General features: G+C 40.1%; 8 protein-coding genes across 8 annotated transcripts; 6 read left to right on the plus strand and 2 right to left on the minus strand.

The window, feature by feature from the left end:
* Window positions 1–861: 861 nt before the first annotated feature.
* LOC133835107 (glycerophosphocholine phosphodiesterase GPCPD1) lies at window positions 862–3,769 on the minus strand. Its single transcript, XM_062265029.1, has 4 exons — window positions 2,222–3,769; window positions 1,454–2,161; window positions 1,255–1,401; window positions 862–1,186 (listed from the first exon to the last, which is right to left on the minus strand). The coding sequence occupies exons 1-4, from the start codon at window positions 3,374–3,376 to the stop codon at window positions 1,067–1,069; spliced, it is 2,130 nt and encodes a 709-aa protein (XP_062121013.1). The 5' UTR covers window positions 3,377–3,769; the 3' UTR covers window positions 862–1,066.
* Window positions 3,770–4,124: 355 nt separating this feature from the next.
* LOC133835024 (chromosome transmission fidelity protein 18 homolog) lies at window positions 4,125–9,087 on the plus strand. The gene is made up of 12 exons (XM_062264912.1): window positions 4,125–5,086; window positions 5,147–5,726; window positions 5,787–6,015; window positions 6,079–6,195; window positions 6,253–6,355; window positions 6,413–6,555; window positions 6,615–6,849; window positions 7,222–7,397; window positions 7,733–7,866; window positions 7,928–8,175; window positions 8,697–8,760; window positions 8,824–9,087. The coding sequence occupies exons 1-12, from the start codon at window positions 4,199–4,201 to the stop codon at window positions 8,922–8,924; spliced, it is 3,018 nt and encodes a 1,005-aa protein (XP_062120896.1). The 5' UTR covers window positions 4,125–4,198; the 3' UTR covers window positions 8,925–9,087.
* Window positions 9,088–10,360: 1,273 nt separating this feature from the next.
* On the plus strand, window positions 10,361–10,986 carry LOC133835256 (early lactation protein). The gene is made up of 2 exons (XM_062265283.1): window positions 10,361–10,584; window positions 10,665–10,986. The coding sequence occupies exons 1-2, from the start codon at window positions 10,482–10,484 to the stop codon at window positions 10,874–10,876; spliced, it is 315 nt and encodes a 104-aa protein (XP_062121267.1). The 5' UTR covers window positions 10,361–10,481; the 3' UTR covers window positions 10,877–10,986.
* A 590-nt stretch (window positions 10,987–11,576) lies between these two features.
* LOC133835342 (uncharacterized) lies at window positions 11,577–12,907 on the plus strand. Its single transcript, XM_062265393.1, has 2 exons — window positions 11,577–12,577; window positions 12,648–12,907. Exons 1-2 carry the CDS (start codon window positions 12,490–12,492, stop codon window positions 12,866–12,868), a joined length of 309 nt encoding a protein of 102 aa, XP_062121377.1. The 5' UTR covers window positions 11,577–12,489; the 3' UTR covers window positions 12,869–12,907.
* On the minus strand, window positions 12,904–13,653 carry LOC133835458 (PI-actitoxin-Afv2a). Its single transcript, XM_062265451.1, has 2 exons — window positions 13,239–13,653; window positions 12,904–13,165 (listed from the first exon to the last, which is right to left on the minus strand). Exons 1-2 carry the CDS (start codon window positions 13,309–13,311, stop codon window positions 12,993–12,995), a joined length of 246 nt encoding a protein of 81 aa, XP_062121435.1. The 5' UTR covers window positions 13,312–13,653; the 3' UTR covers window positions 12,904–12,992.
* Window positions 13,654–16,061: 2,408 nt separating this feature from the next.
* Window positions 16,062–16,683, plus strand: LOC133835195 (kunitz-type serine protease inhibitor conotoxin Cal9.1a). Its single transcript, XM_062265148.1, has 2 exons — window positions 16,062–16,331; window positions 16,399–16,683. The coding sequence occupies exons 1-2, from the start codon at window positions 16,133–16,135 to the stop codon at window positions 16,572–16,574; spliced, it is 375 nt and encodes a 124-aa protein (XP_062121132.1). The 5' UTR covers window positions 16,062–16,132; the 3' UTR covers window positions 16,575–16,683.
* Window positions 16,684–17,801: 1,118 nt separating this feature from the next.
* Window positions 17,802–18,366, plus strand: LOC133850403 (kunitz-type serine protease inhibitor 5). Its single transcript, XM_062286492.1, has one exon. It carries the CDS (start codon window positions 17,837–17,839, stop codon window positions 18,290–18,292), a length of 456 nt encoding a protein of 151 aa, XP_062142476.1. The 5' UTR covers window positions 17,802–17,836; the 3' UTR covers window positions 18,293–18,366.
* Window positions 18,367–19,135: 769 nt separating this feature from the next.
* LOC133842149 (male accessory gland serine protease inhibitor-like) lies at window positions 19,136–19,554 on the plus strand. Its single transcript, XM_062275134.1, has 2 exons — window positions 19,136–19,262; window positions 19,334–19,554. Exons 1-2 carry the CDS (start codon window positions 19,196–19,198, stop codon window positions 19,513–19,515), a joined length of 249 nt encoding a protein of 82 aa, XP_062131118.1. The 5' UTR covers window positions 19,136–19,195; the 3' UTR covers window positions 19,516–19,554.
* The last annotated feature ends 1,387 nt before the right edge of the window (window positions 19,555–20,941 follow it).

Here is a 20,941-nt window from a genome sequence, read left to right on the forward strand (position 1 = left end):
TGATGGAATTTTTCTGTGCCGTTTCCTTAGTTTGCTTATGCTCTTCATGTGCCTCTGTGCCGCATGCGCTGTATGCGTTAACTCTGGGCCTCTGCCACATTTATCTTTTGCTCTGACATTCCATTTTTTCCCCAGTGAGTTGAGCGCCTAAATACAACACTGCGTATACGCAATGAAATTTCAAATTCAAGTTTCAAGTATATTTTCATGAAATATATTTTTATTTTATAAGTTTTAATTATTACTTAGTGTAAGTATTTATTACATTTTTTTCAAATAAGGAATTTAATTTAAATAATTGCCTAAGCACCGGAAAGCAACACTGCGTATACTCAATACATTTTCATAATAATAATTATAAATATGTTGGATTTTATTTTGTTATTGTTGTAACGGTAGTTATTATTAAATTAGTTGTTAAACATAAATTGTATTTCAACAAAAAAATTATGTTATTGTAGTTTGTTACATGCGCTGCATGTCGTACAGTTTGAGAGTCACTGCTGACAATGACGAATGCGTATACGTTCTCTCTGTAAACAATTAAAGCAATTGTTTAAGTTAATTTTGCAGTTTAGTGGAATCCGCTTCCTCAGTGTGCAATTACAATAATTAAACAAGAGATTGCTAGACAGCCAAACACCCATTATTCAAATAACAAAATAAACAAATACACTTTTTTATTGTTCTGCCATTTTGTACAAATATTAGGCGCATTTATTAAGCGACATTTGATTAACATCCTTTAGAAAGTATATTTTATAAAATGCTTACTCTCTCTTTGCTTCCGATTGATTTGAATTGTTTTATATTAGCAAATAATGTTTGACAAGGACTGCGAACATGTTTCATACAACAAAATTATTTTTCATTTTTCAGAGGTTGCAATTTGGGAACATCTGAAGTATAGAGAGCCATTGTGAAATACCATTTAATAGAAATGTGGAACTATAAATGGACAGGTAAGTGAATAATTTACAATTCTACTAAAAATAAATATTGGCTTGGTGACAAAAATGATGCTGCGCGACAGTTGTCTCGAGATGAAACTAAAGTAAAATAGTATTTAAGCCTGCTGCTCTTCCTGACCAGACTCGGTAGTGTGCCAAACGTGGCCAGTTTCAAGGGCCTGTAGCTTGAGCATCTCCTTTTGGCTGTCCTTTGCCTGCAGCAGAAATACACTTTGCTGTAATTGAAAGAGAATAATGAGAAATAAGTAAGAAGTATAGTACATGTTTATTTATTGACACTCACTTTGACCTCCTTGCTGGTGAGCACATCCATCTTGTCATAGATGATAGCATGAAGACCCAAATCCTTGAGCAGCTTGATTGTGTCCTTGGAATTGTTGTCATCGCCCCAGCAGAAGAGCACCAGGCCACGTTCCTTGGCAAGATTCACCTGGAACATTCGTATAGATGAATGCCCCCAAAACGATAGCTGATCATTTTACCTTGCTGGGATCACGCAACAAATCCTCTGTATGCGCCACAATGCCCAACAGCTGCATCGCCACCGCATGCCACACCGCAGTCTCCATCGAATTGCCACGCGGATCCATATATTTCTCATACTTGGTGGTGTGTCCCAACGTCAAGAACATAACCGGATAGCGATTCTGCTTATAGCGCAACATGGTGCAAATATCGGGATCAAAGCAGCTGAAAACCAAGCGACGCTGGCCCGCTTTCCGCAGCACCACATCGAGTATACAATCAATATACAGATTACGATCGACAACATGCTCAAACTCCTCCTCCATGCGTCCATCCTGCAGACGTTGCGACCATTTAATCTCAATATTAAAACCAATATGCTCATCGAGCGCATCCAGCACATCAGCAAGCTGTGGAAATGGCTGATGCTCCAGCAGATCATCGTTGTGAAAGGAGCGCGTCTCGCGTGACAATCCCTCCGCGGTGTGATAGACCTTAAGTTTCTTGAGCTGATCCAAAGTCAGTTCTCGCATGGGTAGCGCTAGAAAGTCATGTTCCTGCATGCTGCACTTGCTCTTCAGCGATACATAGATCATGAAATCATGATAGACCACAGGCACCAGATCTTTGCTGAGCTGCACATCGAACTCCACCATATCAGCGCCATGATCGGCGGCATTCTTCAGCGAGGTGATTGTGTTCTCCCTGATGACGGCATCCTTGGCCTGTAAATTAAGTCACTCGTTAAATAATTATACAATTCTGAGTGCGTTTTAAAGCCAAACCTTGAAGCTGGTGCCCGAGCCACGATGTCCCACATCAAGACCCGTCCATTTGTTGTTCCAATAGCGGGCATAACTCACACGCATATCCAAGTGGGCGCTGTGTGAAGACGGTTTAACAATTAAGTAACCCAGCCGCATCATACCCAGTGGCCGATGGCCCTTGGCACAAGTGATGGCCAGCTCCAGATTGCCCTCGGAGCGTTTAAACAAATTGGGCAGCACATAGTGATAGCCCAAATGCAATGGTGGACCATCCTCTCGGGCCACCTTCGAGCTATAGCTATAGAGATCTATCAGATACGCCGTATTCTCCATATCCGCAACAGTAAGATGAAAGATAACCAAATCCTCGGCACCACATGCAGTGCCAAACTGTTCCTGTGCACGCACTTCGCACTCATCCGAACTAAGGGTAACCACTTCGCTAAAGCCAAATGCTGAACTGTCGCCGCCATTCTCACGTGTATCGTGCGTGTCATTTGATAGTGAATCCTCCAGCTGTGTCACTTCGCCACCAACACAACCGGCGCTAGGTATGCGCAGATTCATGGACGTCACCTTGACATGAACGAGACGTCGTTTCATGCGCTGTTTGAACGTGAACGGTGCAGAGAAGAATTTCAGCTGCACCAGCGTCTCTTTGGTCAACCAACCACGATCTACTCTTCGCTGCTGGCCCAGCACATGACCAAATGTGTCTTCGCACTGACCACGCGGCTCGTCAAGCTCTGCGATGCGACGTGGCTGTAATTGGACTTCCCAACGGCGCACCAACAACTGCTCCGAAGCCGCATCCATGCCGCAGACCATATACCGATACTCGGTAGCACACTCACGTGGTATATACACTTGTGCAATCCACACATTGCCATCCTGCTCATCCTCCTGCTCCTGCTGTTCCTCTCCTGCTTGTTGCCTGGTCATCAGGACTGCTCCATTGTGCTGCCAGTTGCCCAGCGCCTCACAGCTGCCCACAATGGCGAGCTGCTCGTTGGCTGCCAGTGGATCGTTCATTAGCACACGAAATGTCCACAAGCGATTGGCATTGATGTCGCCATATATGCGTTGCTGACTCGCAGGCGGTGGTGTTGCTGGGCAAGCGGAGGGTGCGGCCATGGCGTCCTCCTCGCAGTCGGGGGCAGACCAACGTGACATTATTAATTGTTTATCTAAGCTAATTTATTTTACCAGCGAAACTTTCACTTTGTATCTGAAGGCAACAAAGTTCTCTTTGTGTTTTACAGTTTTATGCACATTTCGATAATTATAATTTGATACGTTGGCTGTGATTAGCGGGATGAGAAAAGGGCACGACGCAGTCTCGGCAAAGTCGGCAGATTATCTCGAGTTGGTATCGAGTGCAATTGTCGCTGTTACTGCTATCAACAATCAGCTGTTTTTGTTATTTATGCGTATATTATAAAAGCATCTCCGTTTATAATACTCTGATCCACTTATTTATTTATAATTTATGGCCAAAATGAAACACAGTCGCGAATTAACGTTGTTTGCGCTTGAACTGATACTGGGAGTTTTTGCATTGCAATAAGCAGAAAAACAGATGACATGGTTCTAAACGATTACAAGGTAGCGTTCAAAGCAAAACATATGTTTTGCACGTAACTGCCTATTAACAGACATATAAGCACACATTATTGCCAACGAAAATAAATAAATAATATTTACATTTATTTAAATTACTAACTGTTGCTTAATACATTTAATGACACTTAACACGGCAGTTGCAAATTTAAATGTGCTTACGTCACAACACTACTGGCAATGCATTAAGCTTTTGTCACGTAACCCCTTGCCTATTGTGCCGGCTATCGAACTATCGCACGACGCAGCGTTGCCACCTGGAAATTAATTTAACATAGCAGGCAGCTTTAGCATGCATGCCCTGTATTTTGGCGGGAGTTTTTTTGCACTGGCTTATTGCAGTGTTAATTTTTGCAGAGTTTTGTTGATCTTGCAATGGATCAATATCCAGATGAAAATGAAGAGTTTGAACTGCAATATCAGGATGAGCTCGAGCTGCTGGAAGATATGCCGCACGAGTACGATGCGTACAACGACGGACCTAGTACATCGCACAAAGCGGTAGCAGCTCTCCAGAAGCGGCAAGTATTTGGTGTTGACGTTGATGGAGCGCTCCCAACTAATGCAGCAATGCATGATGTGTCGCGGCTGAGCAATTCAACGATAAGTTCACCACAGTTGTCGCAGATCACATTCGGCGCCACGCAAATCGAAGAAAGCGCCGGTGGTGGCCAAGTGAATCGTCGGCTCTTTGGCACACCCAAAGGACCGACGGCGGGACGTGGTTGCTCCACGCCATTTCATCGTATGCCGGCGATCAAAGAGCTGGCCAGCGATGGGACAGATCATGCGGCGCCCTTGCTAACAGCAGCCGCCGAGCAGCTGCAAGAGCTGGGATTGCGTGGCAAAAACAAACGGCGTCTGGAACGTGATTTGTTTGGCGACATCGATGATCTGTATCACGAGAGCTACGAGGATCCTATGGTAAAGAAGGCACGCACCGAGGAGCAGCGCGACAACGATGCCATTGAACGCATTCTCGAGCTGCGTCGTAAGATGCGCGAGTCCAGCAAAACAGTGCGACACGATGATGTGTCGCGTCTGAAGGCTTTGCACGACTTCAAAATGAAGAATCTGTCATATGAGATACCCTCGTGGCCATTTCTAGCATTGCAACGCAGCGATCTAGAGCGTCTGTATGTGCGCTATCACTCCGAGGACTATGAGCGACGGCAGCTGGAGTTGCTGAGTGCGCGTGGCCAACAAATTGGCAGCCTGCTGGGCGAAGCCAAGCAACAAGTGTGGCAGGAAGCAAATGAGCTGGTAAGAGTCATTTAATCTTTGCTATCAACATCCATTCTAATCTCTCTGTATTTGTTACAGGTGCTGCGTCGCATGGCTCCAGCTACACAACCACAAATAGAGGCTGCGGCAACGCCTAGCGTCAGTCCAGAGACTGGACGCCTTTGGGTGGACAAGTACAAGCCACGTAAATACATTGATTTACTATCAGATGAAATGACCAATCGCAGTCTGCTCTACTGGCTGAAAATGTGGGACAAAGTGGTCTTTGGCAAGGCCTTCCACAGCAAGCAGGAGCAGCAGGCAGTCACCTCTAACTCAAACTCGTCTTCGGCGGCACAGCAACTGAATAGCTTCAATAAACGCACAGGAAAATTCGAATCGAATGGAGGTTGGCGACAGCGCAAAACACGTCAAGCGCTTAACACCAATGTGGATGAGCTTGGCAGACCTATGCAAAAGGTGGCACTGCTCTGTGGTCCCCCAGGTCTAGGCAAGACAACGCTGGCGCATACGATTGCTCGCCATGCGGGCTACAATGTGAGAGAAATCAATGCCTCCGATGATCGCAGTCCAGAGGCATTTAAGCTGGCTCTAGAAAATGGCACGCAAATGTCATCGGTGCTTAATCAGGACAAACGACCCAATTGTATTGTGCTGGGTAATTTTGCAGATACAAGTTAGGCTAAAGAAAAAATATTTATCATTGTTTGTATTGCAGATGAAATTGATGGCGCACCAAAGCAATCGATTGAGTATCTGGTTAAGTTCGTCAGCGACGGAATCTACAGCAAGGTAAAGGCCAAGGGAGCCAAGGCGGAGCACAATGTGCTGCGTCGACCCATCATCTGCATTTGCAATGACATCTACGATCCCGCATTGCGGCCACTGCGTCAAATAGCTTTTGTGGTCAACTTCCCGCCCATCGACGCTGCGCGTTTGGCTGAACGGTGAGTTGCAGTCAAGAGTTTAATTCTGAGACTCGTCAAATGAGCATTCCTATTTTACCATAGGCTGCTACAAATTTCGCGCAAGGAGCAATTAAAGACAGACTTTGGTTCGCTTATTGCCTTGGCCGAGAAGTCAGGCAACGATGTGCGGAGCTGCATCTCTTCCATGCAGTTCTTCAAGTAAGATTCGTACTCTTTGTATAAATTCTATTCTAAATTGTATTTTATTTTCCTTAGTGTTCAGAAACACAGCTTGACACTGCAGGATGTGCTGAATAACAATCTGGGCCAAAAGGATCGGCATCAAGGACTGTTCGATGTTTGGGGTGCAGTGTTCAGAGTAAGTGCAGCAATTTTATAGATATTAAATTGATAATTCAATGCGCTTGCTCTTCAGATACAACGTCCCAAGAAGATGCTGCAGCAGAACAGCTCTGGCAATGGTGATGAGCCCGCCCAGGTGACAATGACGAACATGTCAGTGGGCACAAGAGTCCGTAACGTTCTCGATGTAGTGCACTCTAGCGGTGACTACGAGCGGTAAGCTAAGTAAATGGAATTACTAGAATTATTATACAATTATCTGTTGTCCAATGCAGACTTGCTCAGGGCGTCTACGAAAACTATTTGCAGCAAAAGATGCCAGATCCAAATTTCAATGGCATTTGCGAGGCCTTGCAGTGGTTTTGCTTCACAGATGCACTGCAGCATCAGATCTCAAGGCAGCAGAACTACAGCGTTTATCCATATTTGCAGTACGGGTTTGTGGTATGGCATTTGCTCTTTGCCACATTGGCCTGGCCGAAAATTGCATTTCCCACGCGCGGCTTTGAGGTAAGTAAAAAACGACGGCGTTAAACGTTGAGCACGATGACGACAACGACACTGAGGATGATGCTGATGGGCCTCAGGTCGCATCATTTCTTTTCATTTAGAATGTAAGCTGTAGGTTTTCTTTTGAGGCAGCCTCATGTATTATGCAGTCCTCATTAGCTGGGGCAAACAGAGCTGGGCGAGGGCCACAGAAAAGTGCATAATCAACACAATCAAGCCATGTAATTTCTTGTGCATTATGTGCCTCAAATGCAATCACAAGATTAATGAGAGTTCTCCATAGATTTCACACTGTTTACACTAAAAACAAGCTCGTTCACAAGCAAAGCCACCACTTACCATTCTCTCCTTCATCCCACTCTCTCTTTACAGTTCAATCAGAAATGCACGAACCAGCGCAATATTTTTCTGTCGCTGCGCAAAGGTATCACCTCATCCGCACAGGGCGTCGGTCAGGGCAACATTCTACTGCTGGACACGGTGCCGCTGCTGAAGCGCATTCTATCGCCGCAGTTGCGCTCAGTGGCTGTACAACTGTTGTCGCAAAAGTGAGTGCATTAACAAGCATGAGTTGTGGATGAATTGAATGGTCTACTGAGAGACATTTGGCAGATGGCCAAGCGACTCTAAAGTAGCCCACAGCATTTGTGACAACATAGAGATTATACACTTTTTGTTGATTTCTAAATATTGTATTATTAATGTAGTCTAATCTATGTGCAATTCACATCTAGAATTGTTACTTCTTTTATTAATTATCTATTCCTTTATCCCAATTCTTACCAAATCGAAATTAATCTGTAATATTAATATATTCTTTATAATCTCTAGTTTCTATATATTATTTACTAATTACCTATTTTAAATTCCGTCCCCAATCCAGGGAACAATATGATCTGCGCCACACCATACAAGTGATGGTCGATTTGGGTGTAAACTTTATTCAAGTCAAATCATCAGAAGGACATTATGTTTTTCAAACAGAACCCGATCTGGATACGCTCTGTGCCTTCCCAGGTAAGACAACTAACTGAAAGCGATAAATATTTGAATGAAATAATAATAATTTTCTATTTAGGTATTGCTGGTCTCACGCTGCCGTACTTCAGTCGCCAGTTAATCGCTCGTGAGGTGGACCTCGAGCGCATACGTCGAGCCGCACCCAAGGGCAGTGATGGAGATGCAGCAAAGAAACCATCTACATCGAGTGCAGCGGCGGCAGCCACAAAGAAGAAGGCGGCATCACCGCGACTGCCAAATCATTTGCAAACATTGAAGCCAAAGCAAATTACGGACATCAATGGACGCAATGCACCCAAGCAGCAGGTGCGTCCGTGGAGCATTCTCCATATTTCTATACCATCAATTTGCATGCCTTGCATTTACTTAGCAGCAATTTTGTTGCAAATATTTTTGGTCGTTGCGCAGCTTATTGAAATTTTTCTTTGCCACAATTTGGGCATATGCTACATGTTAGTTGGCCACCCTGCCACCCACCAGATGAAGTCGTCTACTCTGGCTTTTGCTCGCGTTTGTGCTTGCGCTGTGCAAATCCTGTAAGAGCTAATAACCCATAAGGGGATTCATTGGGGTCGTAATGTGGGATCAAGCCAAACGAACATTTATTGCCACTCTCAAACGAATGCGACAACAAAAAACGACCAACTGCAGGAAGGTTCTTTACTCTGGGGGTTGTTTTGCAGTCCTGACACTTTATATAAAGCTTTATTCTTATTATACAGCATTTGTTTATTTTTATTTCATTGTTGAACTTCCCATTCCATCCTTGAAAATTAATAATATATTATTCAGTTAATTCATTTGATTTCTTTGTCCTTTCTTCGCAGCTCACCAAGGACTTCTTTGGCCGAGTGACTCACAAAGTAACAGCCTCGACATCCAACGAGGAGGGTAAGTAATTTCCTTAAATTCTGTTATTTTTGTTTATAATAATAAGCGCTCTTTTTCTCGCAGCCAAAACGGATGCCATTGTGAAGAGTCCTATATGGTATCGCTACAAGGAAGGCTACAACAACGCTGTCCGCAAGGATGTCCACCTAAATGAGCTTCTTTAATCAAAAGCAAACCAGTTATAATTGTTATATTAATTAATCTTATATTTATTATTGTATTTTTACACAAATATTCATAAATTAAAACTGTAAAATAAAATACAAAATAAGGATCAATGTGGTTTGTCCTTAAGGATAGGATTTTAAGAATAAAATTGGCTAAAATTTGAAAAATTAACGATTTTTTATTTTTGGAGTGGGAAAGTCTTCATTCAAATTTAACGATCACGACTCACTCAGAGCACTAAATTTTCACTCAAGTTAAAATTCACTCAAACTAAGTCTTGCAGCTTGCTGCTCATTTCTGTTCGCCTGGTACTTAAACTGACTTTGCAGCTATTTTTCGAGTTCATGACGCTCAGTCAATTGAAGTCAAAAAGTGACAAATCATAGGGTGAATTACCAGGCGAACATAAATCAGCAGCAGCTAACAATACAGATAGTCACTTGCATTAATAGCTCCTAACGGCCTTTTGAATTTGAATGAAGCTTCTAATTTGCTTTAACAAAAATCATGTTGCATACTTTTAGGGGCATGCAAAGAGTGACTTCAACAGAACACAAATTGAAGAAACTCCTAAAATCCAGAATATCTCGAGAACTACAACGACGATTGCAATGTCCTTTGGTATGATAATAGGTATAATCTATAGGTTTTATTTGACACAGTATTCGAAAGGATTAAACAAGAATCAGCCGAGATATAAGCTATTTTCTGTTTACAAAAAAGTCCTTGAAACTTGACTGTTTAAAGGACATTCGGCCTTTTTGTCACCCCAATCGATTTGTATTGATAAGAGCTATCTTTGTTCCAAAGGACATCCCAATCGTCCTTCAAATGGATAAGATACGGCGAATTTATGGAATTTTCAGCAATTTTCCATGTCTACCCCTTGACAAATTTAAGGTAAAAATTTTGAGAAGTTTTTCGAAATCGCTGAATGTCAAACTGTAGTACTACTTAACCTGTTTACAAGAAAGTATATTCTGTCAAAATCTTTAAGGATTTGACAATGCTATGCCAAAAACTTTTTGTCCTTCCTCGAAAATGAACTTTATCTCGGTCATATCCTGTCGAAATTTATTGCACCCGGCATAAATCCGGGTGCTAAAGCAAATGTGGAGCACTTTTAACTTATTTTCACTTGTTTTTACAAGACGAGACTCTTTTTAAAGATTAAAACTTATGTAAGAGTGCAAGAGAAGTGGTGCAACAAATAAAGCTTCAAGCTGAATTTCGCCATTCTAGATAAACAGCACTTTGCAGTTGAAGCATATTCTTATCAGTTTTTATATTTACATAAAAATAATGAATATTTAACGTAAGGAAAGAAAAAAATACTATTTATTACTAGCTGACACATGGCTCTGCTTATCGCATCCGTTTAGCTGCTGGGGTATCGCCAGCTGTGGCTGTTGCTGTTGCTATTGCTGTGGGTGTTGTTGTGCTCTTTGTTGTCGTCTTTGAGACGTATATTGTTGTATGCTTTGAAACTCGCTCACTTACTCGATTGCCGGCTTGGTGTGTTGTGTTGTGTAGTTGAGAGTCCCGAGTCATCGATGGCATCGTTCAAGTCTGTGTTGGGTTTGTTGTTGTTGCTGCTGTTCGTCTGGTTAGGTGAGAGCAGGCACATTGATGGACGTTACACTCGATCAATACCAAGTAAGTTGCAGCTACAGCAAAATTTAACCGCAGCGCAATTGCAATTTGTTAATTACGTTTTGTTTATGTCGCTTTGTCAGGTATTTGCTTGATGCCGCCGCCACGTGCTGATGGCATTTGCACCATCGAGATCGATGGCTTCTACTATGATCCTGCCACAGGAAACTGTGAGGAGTACACGATCAGTGCCTGCCATGTGACGCCTGGGCAAAGCTTTGGCAACCAACAGGACTGCATTGTAAAGTGTGTGCGCGGTCAACGTCACAATCGCGAATATTATAGGAATGAATGAAAAAACAGATCGTTGTGATGCGATTATCGAATAAACAAAACAATCTCACAGCACAGTTCACAGTTCTTATGCTACTTACTATATACTATACAATAAACTACGTCTGAACAGATTCTAATCAAATTCACAACAAAATTCTTATGCCAACTAATCGGTCACCCTCATCGACCCGTGACGTAACTCCCTATTTTCACATTGCGTTCAGGAGCTTGGACTCTTCGTACTCGACATGGCGAAACGTGATTGACTTTGCCTAGCTTAAGTGTGGCATGTTCCAAGTCGCAGTCTACTTAATTAGCTGACTTAGTTCAATGCGGAGCAACACTTGCGTCAGCTATTAATACACTTACTAAATGGGGGCACTAGGCATTGATAAAACATTTAGACAAAACGAGTAAAATACAACATCAAGAACAAGACAAGATACATAATATTATATATTTAAACATTTTTCCAGACTATTTTTTAGAAAATAGAAAATATTTGAATATTCTAAAAAAGTAAATTATTGTAATAAATAATGAACTATGGAAATTATAATGAAGTATTCAGAGGTAATTTTTTTTTTTTATAAATATAATGTCTTCGTTGTTCATTAGGTACACATTTGTTTAATGAAGTTGCATACAGCTTGTTGTTTGAATGATTTACAATATTTTAATAAGGGTATTTTGAAGTCGTTGACTGTTCTTAATTGTGCTGACAGCCCTGACTAAGAGTAGCAATATGGCCTTCTGCAACAGGCACACGCCGGTTTAAGCTGGAATACTGGGGAGCATCCCATAGGAGATCGTTGAGTGCATACTTCTACATTACATATTATCAACTTATAAGGCTGCGAGACGTATGTGTGTGTGTGTGCGTGTGTGTACACACTCATAAATGTCTTATCAGTGAGCAAATGAGCAACGTCAGCGTCGGCAGCGGCTATTGGCAGAGCGCAGCCTGATTACTGTGTGATGTTGGCTTTTGTTCGAGGTTTCGAGTCGAGTTTGCGACATCTCAAAAAGCAGAGCCCCAACTTAGCCAGTGACCAAAAGTGGCGTAAAAATCATATATAAAGAATCACAAAACACAAAAATTAATTAAAATTTGTTTTACCCAAAACATCTACATAAAAATATATACAGCAAAGTACAGCTGATTTGGATTTGAAACCAGTCCGTAAAAAAAATTAAATTGTGAATCTACAATCTACAAAAATTGTGCCAAAAGGTTCGTTGCGAATCGTTGTGGAATTTTTGGGACTAGCACACAAGCTTGGTCTACGTACTGTGCTGAACTCTCACCGAAGTCGATGTCGATGCCGTTGTCGAGTATAAAGAACTCATAAATCGAAATCAACAGATCCGTATACTAAGTACAGTATAGACATAAAGCATTAATCCACTTCATTTATAAGCCAATATATATGGCGAGTAGCTGCGCATTTTCACACAACTTCGTCGCAGCCATTGTCGACAGGGAATCTATGGAAATTCAGATGATATCTGTGCCAGCCACAGTCCAAAGCTGAATACACACAAAGGATCAAAACAAGCAGAGTTAACCTACAGCTACTGCGACTATCACTGTCATCATCACTTCTGCCAGATAGTATTTGAAATTGCAAAATGAGTCGAGGAATGCAAATGTCCATGCTGAGCCTGATCACGCTGTTGCTGCTGTGCCTAGAGTTGCACATGATTGCGGCCAAGACACGTAAGTAAAAAGAGAGATATATGAGCAACCTTTAAGCATTGTTAACTGACATTTCGATTGCTTCGAATAGGCGATCTGTGCCAGGTGAAGCCAAGCACGAGCAGCCTCTGCGTGCCCTCCACTCTGGGCATATACTATGACATAGAGACACAGCACTGCAAGTACATGGGATGCAGCAACAAGCGGCTGTTTAACACACTCGAGGATTGCGAGAAGATTTGCAACAATCCGCGACACGTGAAGCGGCGCACTAACATTAACAACAACAAGGCGAATCAAACAACAAATTGAATATACTACTTAGTAATCGCAAACAAAGTTATGAATTCAGTTTCTAGCCAGTTTCTGTTATTAATTGAGCATTGATTCACATTCATTCATAATCATTTCGCGATCGGTTTTACGGTTCATCGGCTTAGATATCACGGCAACTATATTCACACTCGGCCTTGCTGTCGAAGCGATTCTCGTTGCCACCGCAACCGCCATAGATGAAGGCCTCGCACCGTCGCTGGAGCGGATTGTAGGCATAGCTCTCGACGTGGCCAAAGCAGCGTCCGCTTATCATCGGCTGCAGACACATTTTAACTGCAAAAACATACAATACATTTCTTAGCGAACACAACTCGATTGTTGGCTATAGTATCACCATGTAGCTTACCACGTTTGGAGGCGCCACTGCCACCGTCGATCATCAGCAGCGGGAAGAGCAGCAGCAGCCATTGCCAAGGCATTTCGATGATCCGCCGCGTTCTTTGGCCAACAACTCACTGAACAACTGTCAATTGTTATTTGTTATTTTCCAAATGTTTCTCTTGCCGCTTTGCCAAGATTCAGCATTGACCAAGTTAACTACAAACGTACCCACAACTATCGGCCAGCACGACTCTCATCTCACCTACTGTACTTTTTTGGTTTTTGTTTTATGGATTTCGCTTAGATCATTGATTTATTAGCTTAAATCGTAGATTAGATTTGTTGTTTGCTAAGTGCATATATTAGACATTTAGTGCAAAGGTTAAAACACTTTGAGAACTGCGCATTTTTTTTGCTTTTTCCTCCACTGCTTAAATGGAAAAGTTTGCTTTTAATTTTGCTTGTAAAATATTTGTAAAATATATTATTACTAGTGAGAATTTTCCCACGTGTTTTGCAATTAATATTCGTATCAATTTCAAGTGCTGTAATCTGCATTCATTTGACATTGAGTTTGATTGATTATCAATTTGTAAACTGCATTACAATTGTTTTAAATTGAAAACTATCAAGGCGACATATTAAGATAATAGCTCCTAATATCTGTTATGTATGCCCTACAACAATAAGAAGAGAGGGAGGATAGAAGAGAATAAAATTTCTTGCTGCAATTGAATACACACACAAATTTCTGAAAAACAGTTGTAACAGAAAATAATCTAATTAAGTATTCCATTCTCGTTATACCTCACTCCCTAATGGATACCCTACACCCAACACAAAGCATTTATAGCCACCAATTAGCTTAATTATGATATCTACAAACGAGTTACTTATCGAAAAAATACTTTTAATTGGCTTAGATTTTTAAATATGCAAAACAAACAATGGAGCTTGTAATCCAAGCAATGCCCTACGCTGAAAATACATCAACATGGAGTAATGTTTTCAAATAAAGATTTTTCTGAGAGACCTTAAATCGATATACCTTCGCTTCCCACTAATACCCTGCACACAAAGTGCTCATAACAAACAGCGTTGTTCGCAGGAATGACGTAAAAACTTTGCAGTGGCAACAGAGAAAAAAAAACATGTTCCGCATATCAATGACAACAACACCAGCTACAGAGACAACAAATTGAAGTTGATTTTGCTTGGGGTATTTCCAATAAAAGTGCGAGAAAAAAAGATCTAAATGCTGTTGTTGGAGCTAAAATGAGCGAGCTTTCGATTTCAACTAAAGTTGTTTACATGCATATGTTAATCGAGATACAGATACATTTTGCACTTTGCATATACAAAGATAGATTTGGGGCACTTTGGCTAAACGCTGGGGGAATCTATTGAGCTCGAGCCCAGTTAATTAAATGAATCAATAAGAGTTGAGTGTATTCACGTTGCTCTGTTGCTTAGTTTTGGGTTTGCATCTCGTCGTTCAACTGGGGACTAGGCCTAATTTAGTAATTAAACACACAGTTACGAATGGACAGGGGTAGGGGAAGGGGAAGGGAAAGGGACAGGGGTGCAATTAATGTGTCTCGCCTGGGCAGCATTTCAATTATTTCAAGCAAATTAAACAGTTAACTGAATTGTCACCACACACACACATTCACTCACACACTCACTCTCACTTGGCATTTCGGGCATTCAATCAGCCAAATTTGCGTGCCACCCATTTGTAGTACGTGTGAGTGTTGAGCTAATGAATAAATAGCACGATTCTGTTGGCTGTACTCATAGTACTCTAATCATCTTCATCATTATCATCATCATCCACAGCATCGTTGTTGAGTGATAATTCAATTTGACCTGTGCATTAACACCTGCCAACGTTTTTGCCCCAGTCTCGGTCTTGGCCACGTCATTTAGGCCCTTATAATGTCCGTCTAATTATCACTTTGGCCTGCATCGTCCTGTGATTTGTCTCTGTCTCTGTTAACCAATTCTTAATGCAATTTTAATGAGTCTGCCAAGTGCAATGCATTCCTAAGTATGTTTAAGTACTCATACTTATTCATACTTATATTCGTATTCATACCTTTACTCAGTACTTAGTTCGAGTGCAGTCAGTAATTGCTCATTTATAATGCAAATTGTTGTAGGGAAATTCAATGCGAAAATTTTGACAAATTACTAGTTATAAATGAGTATTTCACTTACTAAATACTTGAATATTTATATGAATAATTACGAATATGAAAAAACAAATATAATTTTGTTGAATATAGCAATTAAATCAAATGAAGCACAGAGTGGTAAATTTAATGTTATCAGATGTGCAAAAATTTAATGACAACGTATTTACTAAACTAGATAAAAATGATAGCAAATTAACGCAAATTCCATAGAAGGTGATATTGTAGATACCCTATATGATATATGTCACTAAGTCTAGTGACAAATATTTCGACTAATAATTTATAATATTAAATAAACACTTCTCGCGTAAATATAATTTTAGTTTGACGAAGTTATTAGACATCAATATTTAAAGTAAACATACGAGAAATAAATACATTACAGTGTATACAAAGTTCCGGTTTTGTGCTTAGAAGCTTTCAAGTCAGCCTTTCTATATATATATGTATGTATATATATCTGTGTTGAAGGTATACGTGTGTATACACATAGATCTGATAATTAAGCGCGCTCGCGCTCAACACGTCGTATGCGCAATTTGCGTTAAACGCCTCGCTTAACAGCAGAGACACACATATACACGCACAGTCCCTCTTACAGATCACATATTCATTTGTTCTACAAAAGCTCGTTAGGCAGCTGAAATCATAGAAGATTTCAGCGGTTCAGTTGTTGTTTGCAGTTAATAACGCGCAGTTATCAGCAGCGATCACATTGAGCATGAAGCTGCACCAGATGACCCAGTTACGAGTGATGTGGCATGCCGCCATACTGTTGCTCTGCCTCGCCCAACTGACTCAGGCGGTGACCACAGCCAAGCCCAAGACCCTAGTACAGGCAACACAGCCGACAAGTAGCACAACTACAGTAAAGTCTAGACAGCAACAACAACCGGCACAAACTCAACAAAAGAAACAAGGTAAAATCGAATGAATATTTATATGTTACAGTTGCAGTTGCAAGCTATAATCTGTATCTCTCGCTAGATCCTAAATGTCTACAGCCTCTGGAGATCGGTCCATGTCGCATGAGTCTGGAGCGTTACTATTACAACAAGGATAAGAATGCCTGTGAAACGTTCAAATACGGCGGGTGTCGGGGCAACGACAATCGCTGGGGTTTCCAGCAGACTTGCGAAGAGGCGTGCCTCATCAGAAAGTGATTCAAGATATAATCAGCCACATACGCAGACACAACGCATAATTTTTAGACAAATAAACATTTGAAATCAAACCTTTCGCGAGTTTGGCCAAGTCAAACATCAACAACAAGTTCTATGAATTATTTGTATTCGTGACTCAAATTCCATGCGCAAATTTGTTTACATATTTAAATGAAGCATAAATATTTATTAGTTTATTTTAGCGAGTTGTTACCGAATTATGATAATAGAACTCAGTTGAAACAGTAGATAATTGATTGAATTCGTGAAGACTTCAAAATTTCAAGAATTATCTATGTACAAGTAGAAATTCATTGATGAATTTATTATTTCTAAATGAAATTTTAACATAAAACCTTCGCAAACATTACTTATGATATACGAATCTCTAAAAAAAAAAGTTTATCAATAATATATTATACTTAATGTGTTCATCCTTTCTCACCCAACTTCTTAATGATTCTATTCAAAGTTGTATCAAATCAATTATGCAAAAATATTTTTAAATCGAATAATTTAGTATACGAAAATCATTTGAATAAAGATGTAAGAATTTGTTAACCTTATGGTAATATCCAAAAATGATATTTCAACAATTTATTAGCTATTCGCATGTTAAAATAAGCAAACTGTGCAAAAAGAACTGCGTGGGATTTTCCAAATTGTCGAGAGTTATTCACGTTTTTTTTGGCTTCAGTATGCTTTTTATACAAATTACGTGGGGTTTCCCACGTAGTTCAAATGTAGTTCTCCAATTTGTAAACAGTAAACTAAAAAAGCAATGTAAATTAAGGAAATCATTTAGCTAAATTGTTTCCAGCTAACTGATATTGATCGTCATGAATTCTCAAACAAGCCTACGTTTCGTGATAGTTTTACGTGATACATGATCTAGTCGAGGAAGTGACTGCAGCTGTACGGAAATGATTGAGTACCCGAAAAATGATTTAGCCGGGTTTTAGCCCTATCTACGTATCATATTGCATAGCGCTATTAATGGGGATCGTTGAACTGATACTTCAGAGGCATTGGACGTCACAAACTGTCAACGAGACGAGGCTGTGATTGACAAGCGCCGGCGAATGAGTCGAGCAAATACAACGCCTCTACAACAACAACAACACGTAAAGAAACTATGGATAGTCGTCGTCGTACGTGAGCTTGAAGTCTTCTGACTCATTTCGATGGGCAATTGCAAGCGCTATTTAAGCCTGGCCAAGTGCCCCAACTGAATTCATTCGCTACGCAACAACCGAACCGAAATGTACTCCAAGTCTTATTTGATTACCCTCAGCGTGCTGAGCTGTGTTCTCGCTGTTCTCAGCGCCGCTGTGGATCAATCCCAGCTGCCGTCCAAGTCGGAGCTGGTCGTGGAGAAGCAAGAGAATGGCCAGAAGCCAGCTGTGCCCGTCGATGTGAATGCCGTGCCTGAGCAGTGTCATCAGCCAAAGGAGACGGGACGCTGCTTTGCGCTCTTCTATCGCTTTGCCTACAATCTGGATACTCAGTCTTGCGAAGAGTTCATCTACGGCGGATGTGCGGGTAACAGCAACAACTTTGACACCAAGGAGCAGTGCGAACATGTCTGCCTGGCTAAAGTGGCACCAACCACAGCACCATCCACAGCTCAATCTGCGACTGAATCTGCCACCGAACTGACTACGGAGCAACAGCAACCAGAGTCCACTAGCAGCTCCACTCAGTCCACAAAAGTTTAGTGTGAAGCACACGTTCATTTAGTATAGTATATAAGTATTGTATTATTAAAATAAACTCTCTCGTTATTGCGAAATGCAAGTACTTTAACTATATGTTTACCTATATGTATTTATACTATGCCTATGTTTTGTACCAGGAGCGTAATTCTATTTAATTTGATTTCGGTGAAATACAAAGTTTGGGTGTGGCTTTTCAAAAACGTGATGATCATATCACTCTCGCTCTTTAACTTTTTCATTAAGTATCTTTGTGAAAGTCTATATCTTAAAAGATTCTGCAATTGAAAGTTATGACAAAGTAATATTGACTACGAGCTATTAAGTATGTTAAACATATTTCTGTTTTGTTCTATAAATTCGAGAGTTTTTTAAATAAATAGTTTTAGAATATTTGTAGTTTATTTATGAACAAAGTTTCATTAAATTGGCTTAACATACATTTTGATAACAGATACTCTCACATATTTACTTTTTGTTGCCCAAAACTAGAATCGATTTCAGTGTAACTATTTCGTTGATGCCCATATGGATAATTGGGAAATGAATTCAGAGTCAATATTCTCTTAATAAAATAACAATTTGTAATATTTACATTTTTCGCACCACTTGAAAGCCGCTCCTGGTGATTCCCATCAGTGTATTCAATAAAACAGAATTCACATGAATTTGTTAATGAACTTTAACTTGACTTAGACACACAATTGTACGCTCACACATACGAAAAATATATAAACACACCTCTATTGAGCTCTGTACATAAGAGTACACAATCGCACACACACACATTGATGATTTAGCTAAGTAGGTGTAGCCCTGGAATGGTATAAAGCATCGAGTTTCATTCAATAATTTAGTTAGTCTCTCTCTTAGAGTGGTCGTAAAATATAGTTTCAATTGCTGAATATGAAATTCGCTACGCTGATCTTCGTGCTCTGTGCACTGTTTGGCTTCTCTCTGGCCTACAAGAACGGTAAGCATAAGGATAATTGTAGTTAGTGGATGATTCCCTTCTAACTGTGTGACTAATTCTTTGATCCTCAGCCAAATGTGGCTTGCCGCCAGCAGTTGATGGTAATGGATTGATCAAGTGCGCCGCCTTCCAGCCCAGTTTCAGCTACTATCCTGCCGAAAATGTATGCAAGGACTTCGTTTATGGCGGATGCGGTGGAAATGAGAATCGATTCGGTTCCAAGGCTGCCTGCGAGGCTGAGTGTGTGAACTAAGAACCTTAACTTCGATCTGAATAAAAAGTATGAAATTAATCTGCTGCGTTTTGTCACTGAAATATTCTAGACTCCAGGGTTACGAGTGTGTGTGAAGCCTGAGCTTATTGGCTTATCAGTATTTCATTTCCAGTATTTAGAAACTGAGTTTCGGCACCAAGCATTGCCAACTGCGACAGCGATTTGAGTAAATTTTCGAATATAAATAGTTCTCTGAGTTCAAGAATCAAATTTTGATAGCTGGCGATCTATATTTGTGAAGGGCACTTCTTTTTGGCACCAAATTAAACATGAGGGGAAAGAAAACAATTGAATAAAAATGGAAAACCTTTTTCGAATATATTGTTATGCATTAGACGTCAAGTTGCTGCATGACTCGTCATGGAAAATCCTAGAGTTCTCTCGTTATTCTCACGCTCATAAATCTGACAATGTTGTCTAATGAATATGTGACTACAGCTGACTTGTTGTCGCTCATCAAGCAATTTGTTTATTGTTTACTTTTCAATATATAGTACTTAAAACCCGTTCTATTAAGTATATAAACAACGAGCAAATAAGAGCAAAAGTCTCTGTCTCTGTCAATCAAGGAAATGTGTAATAAACTAAACATTTATTCAAAATTTCGTTTGACATTAAAAAAAAAAAATATTTATATGTAAATATTTATTTGAAACTGAGTCAAATTTAGGCAATAAAAAATAAAAGCAAAGACAAAGCAAAGCAAAAAGCTTAAGACATATTATTACATATTAGCACATAGAAAGGCAAAAATAGTCGAAAAAACTATATACGTATACATCGATTGAGTGTAGTAAGTGTATTCAAAATACAACAAATATCCACAGCCGTCTAACATTTATTTACATATTTATTCGCAACAAAAGTGTGTCGACAAATGTGTTGAATAGAACTCACATTTTATTGTACTCAAATACTGAAAACAATATTTATTAATCTGAATCTTTCTGTAATCCTAAATAAAGATGCAAATCTTTACTAAGCTGTCACCATATAATAATAAAGCATTCATTCAATAATAGGGACTTTTAAGATTTGGTTTTAAATGTGCACCTACGTATAAGAAGCCTAGACATGCCAAACTAATAATATTTAAATATATATATATACATATATGATGAGAGAATATATTTGTTCGTTGTCGTTCATCAACAAATTGTTTATTGTTTACTTTTCAATATACTCAGAACTCATTCAATTAATAACATACAAACATTAGGGAATCACCGAGCACATGAATTTCCCAGAAGCAAGGAAATGTGGAAACAACAATACATAATAATCAAAACATTTGGGCGGAAATGCGCTTGACATTCAAAATCTAGTTGAAACTAACTCAAATTTGGGTGATAACAAATGAGCTTCTCGGCGAGCACGAGCGCTGTGCTAAAGTACAATTTTACTG

This window comes from Drosophila sulfurigaster, chromosome 2L (genome assembly GCF_023558435.1).
Source record: "Drosophila sulfurigaster albostrigata strain 15112-1811.04 chromosome 2L, ASM2355843v2, whole genome shotgun sequence".
Classification (NCBI taxonomy): domain Eukaryota; kingdom Metazoa; phylum Arthropoda; class Insecta; order Diptera; family Drosophilidae; genus Drosophila; species Drosophila sulfurigaster.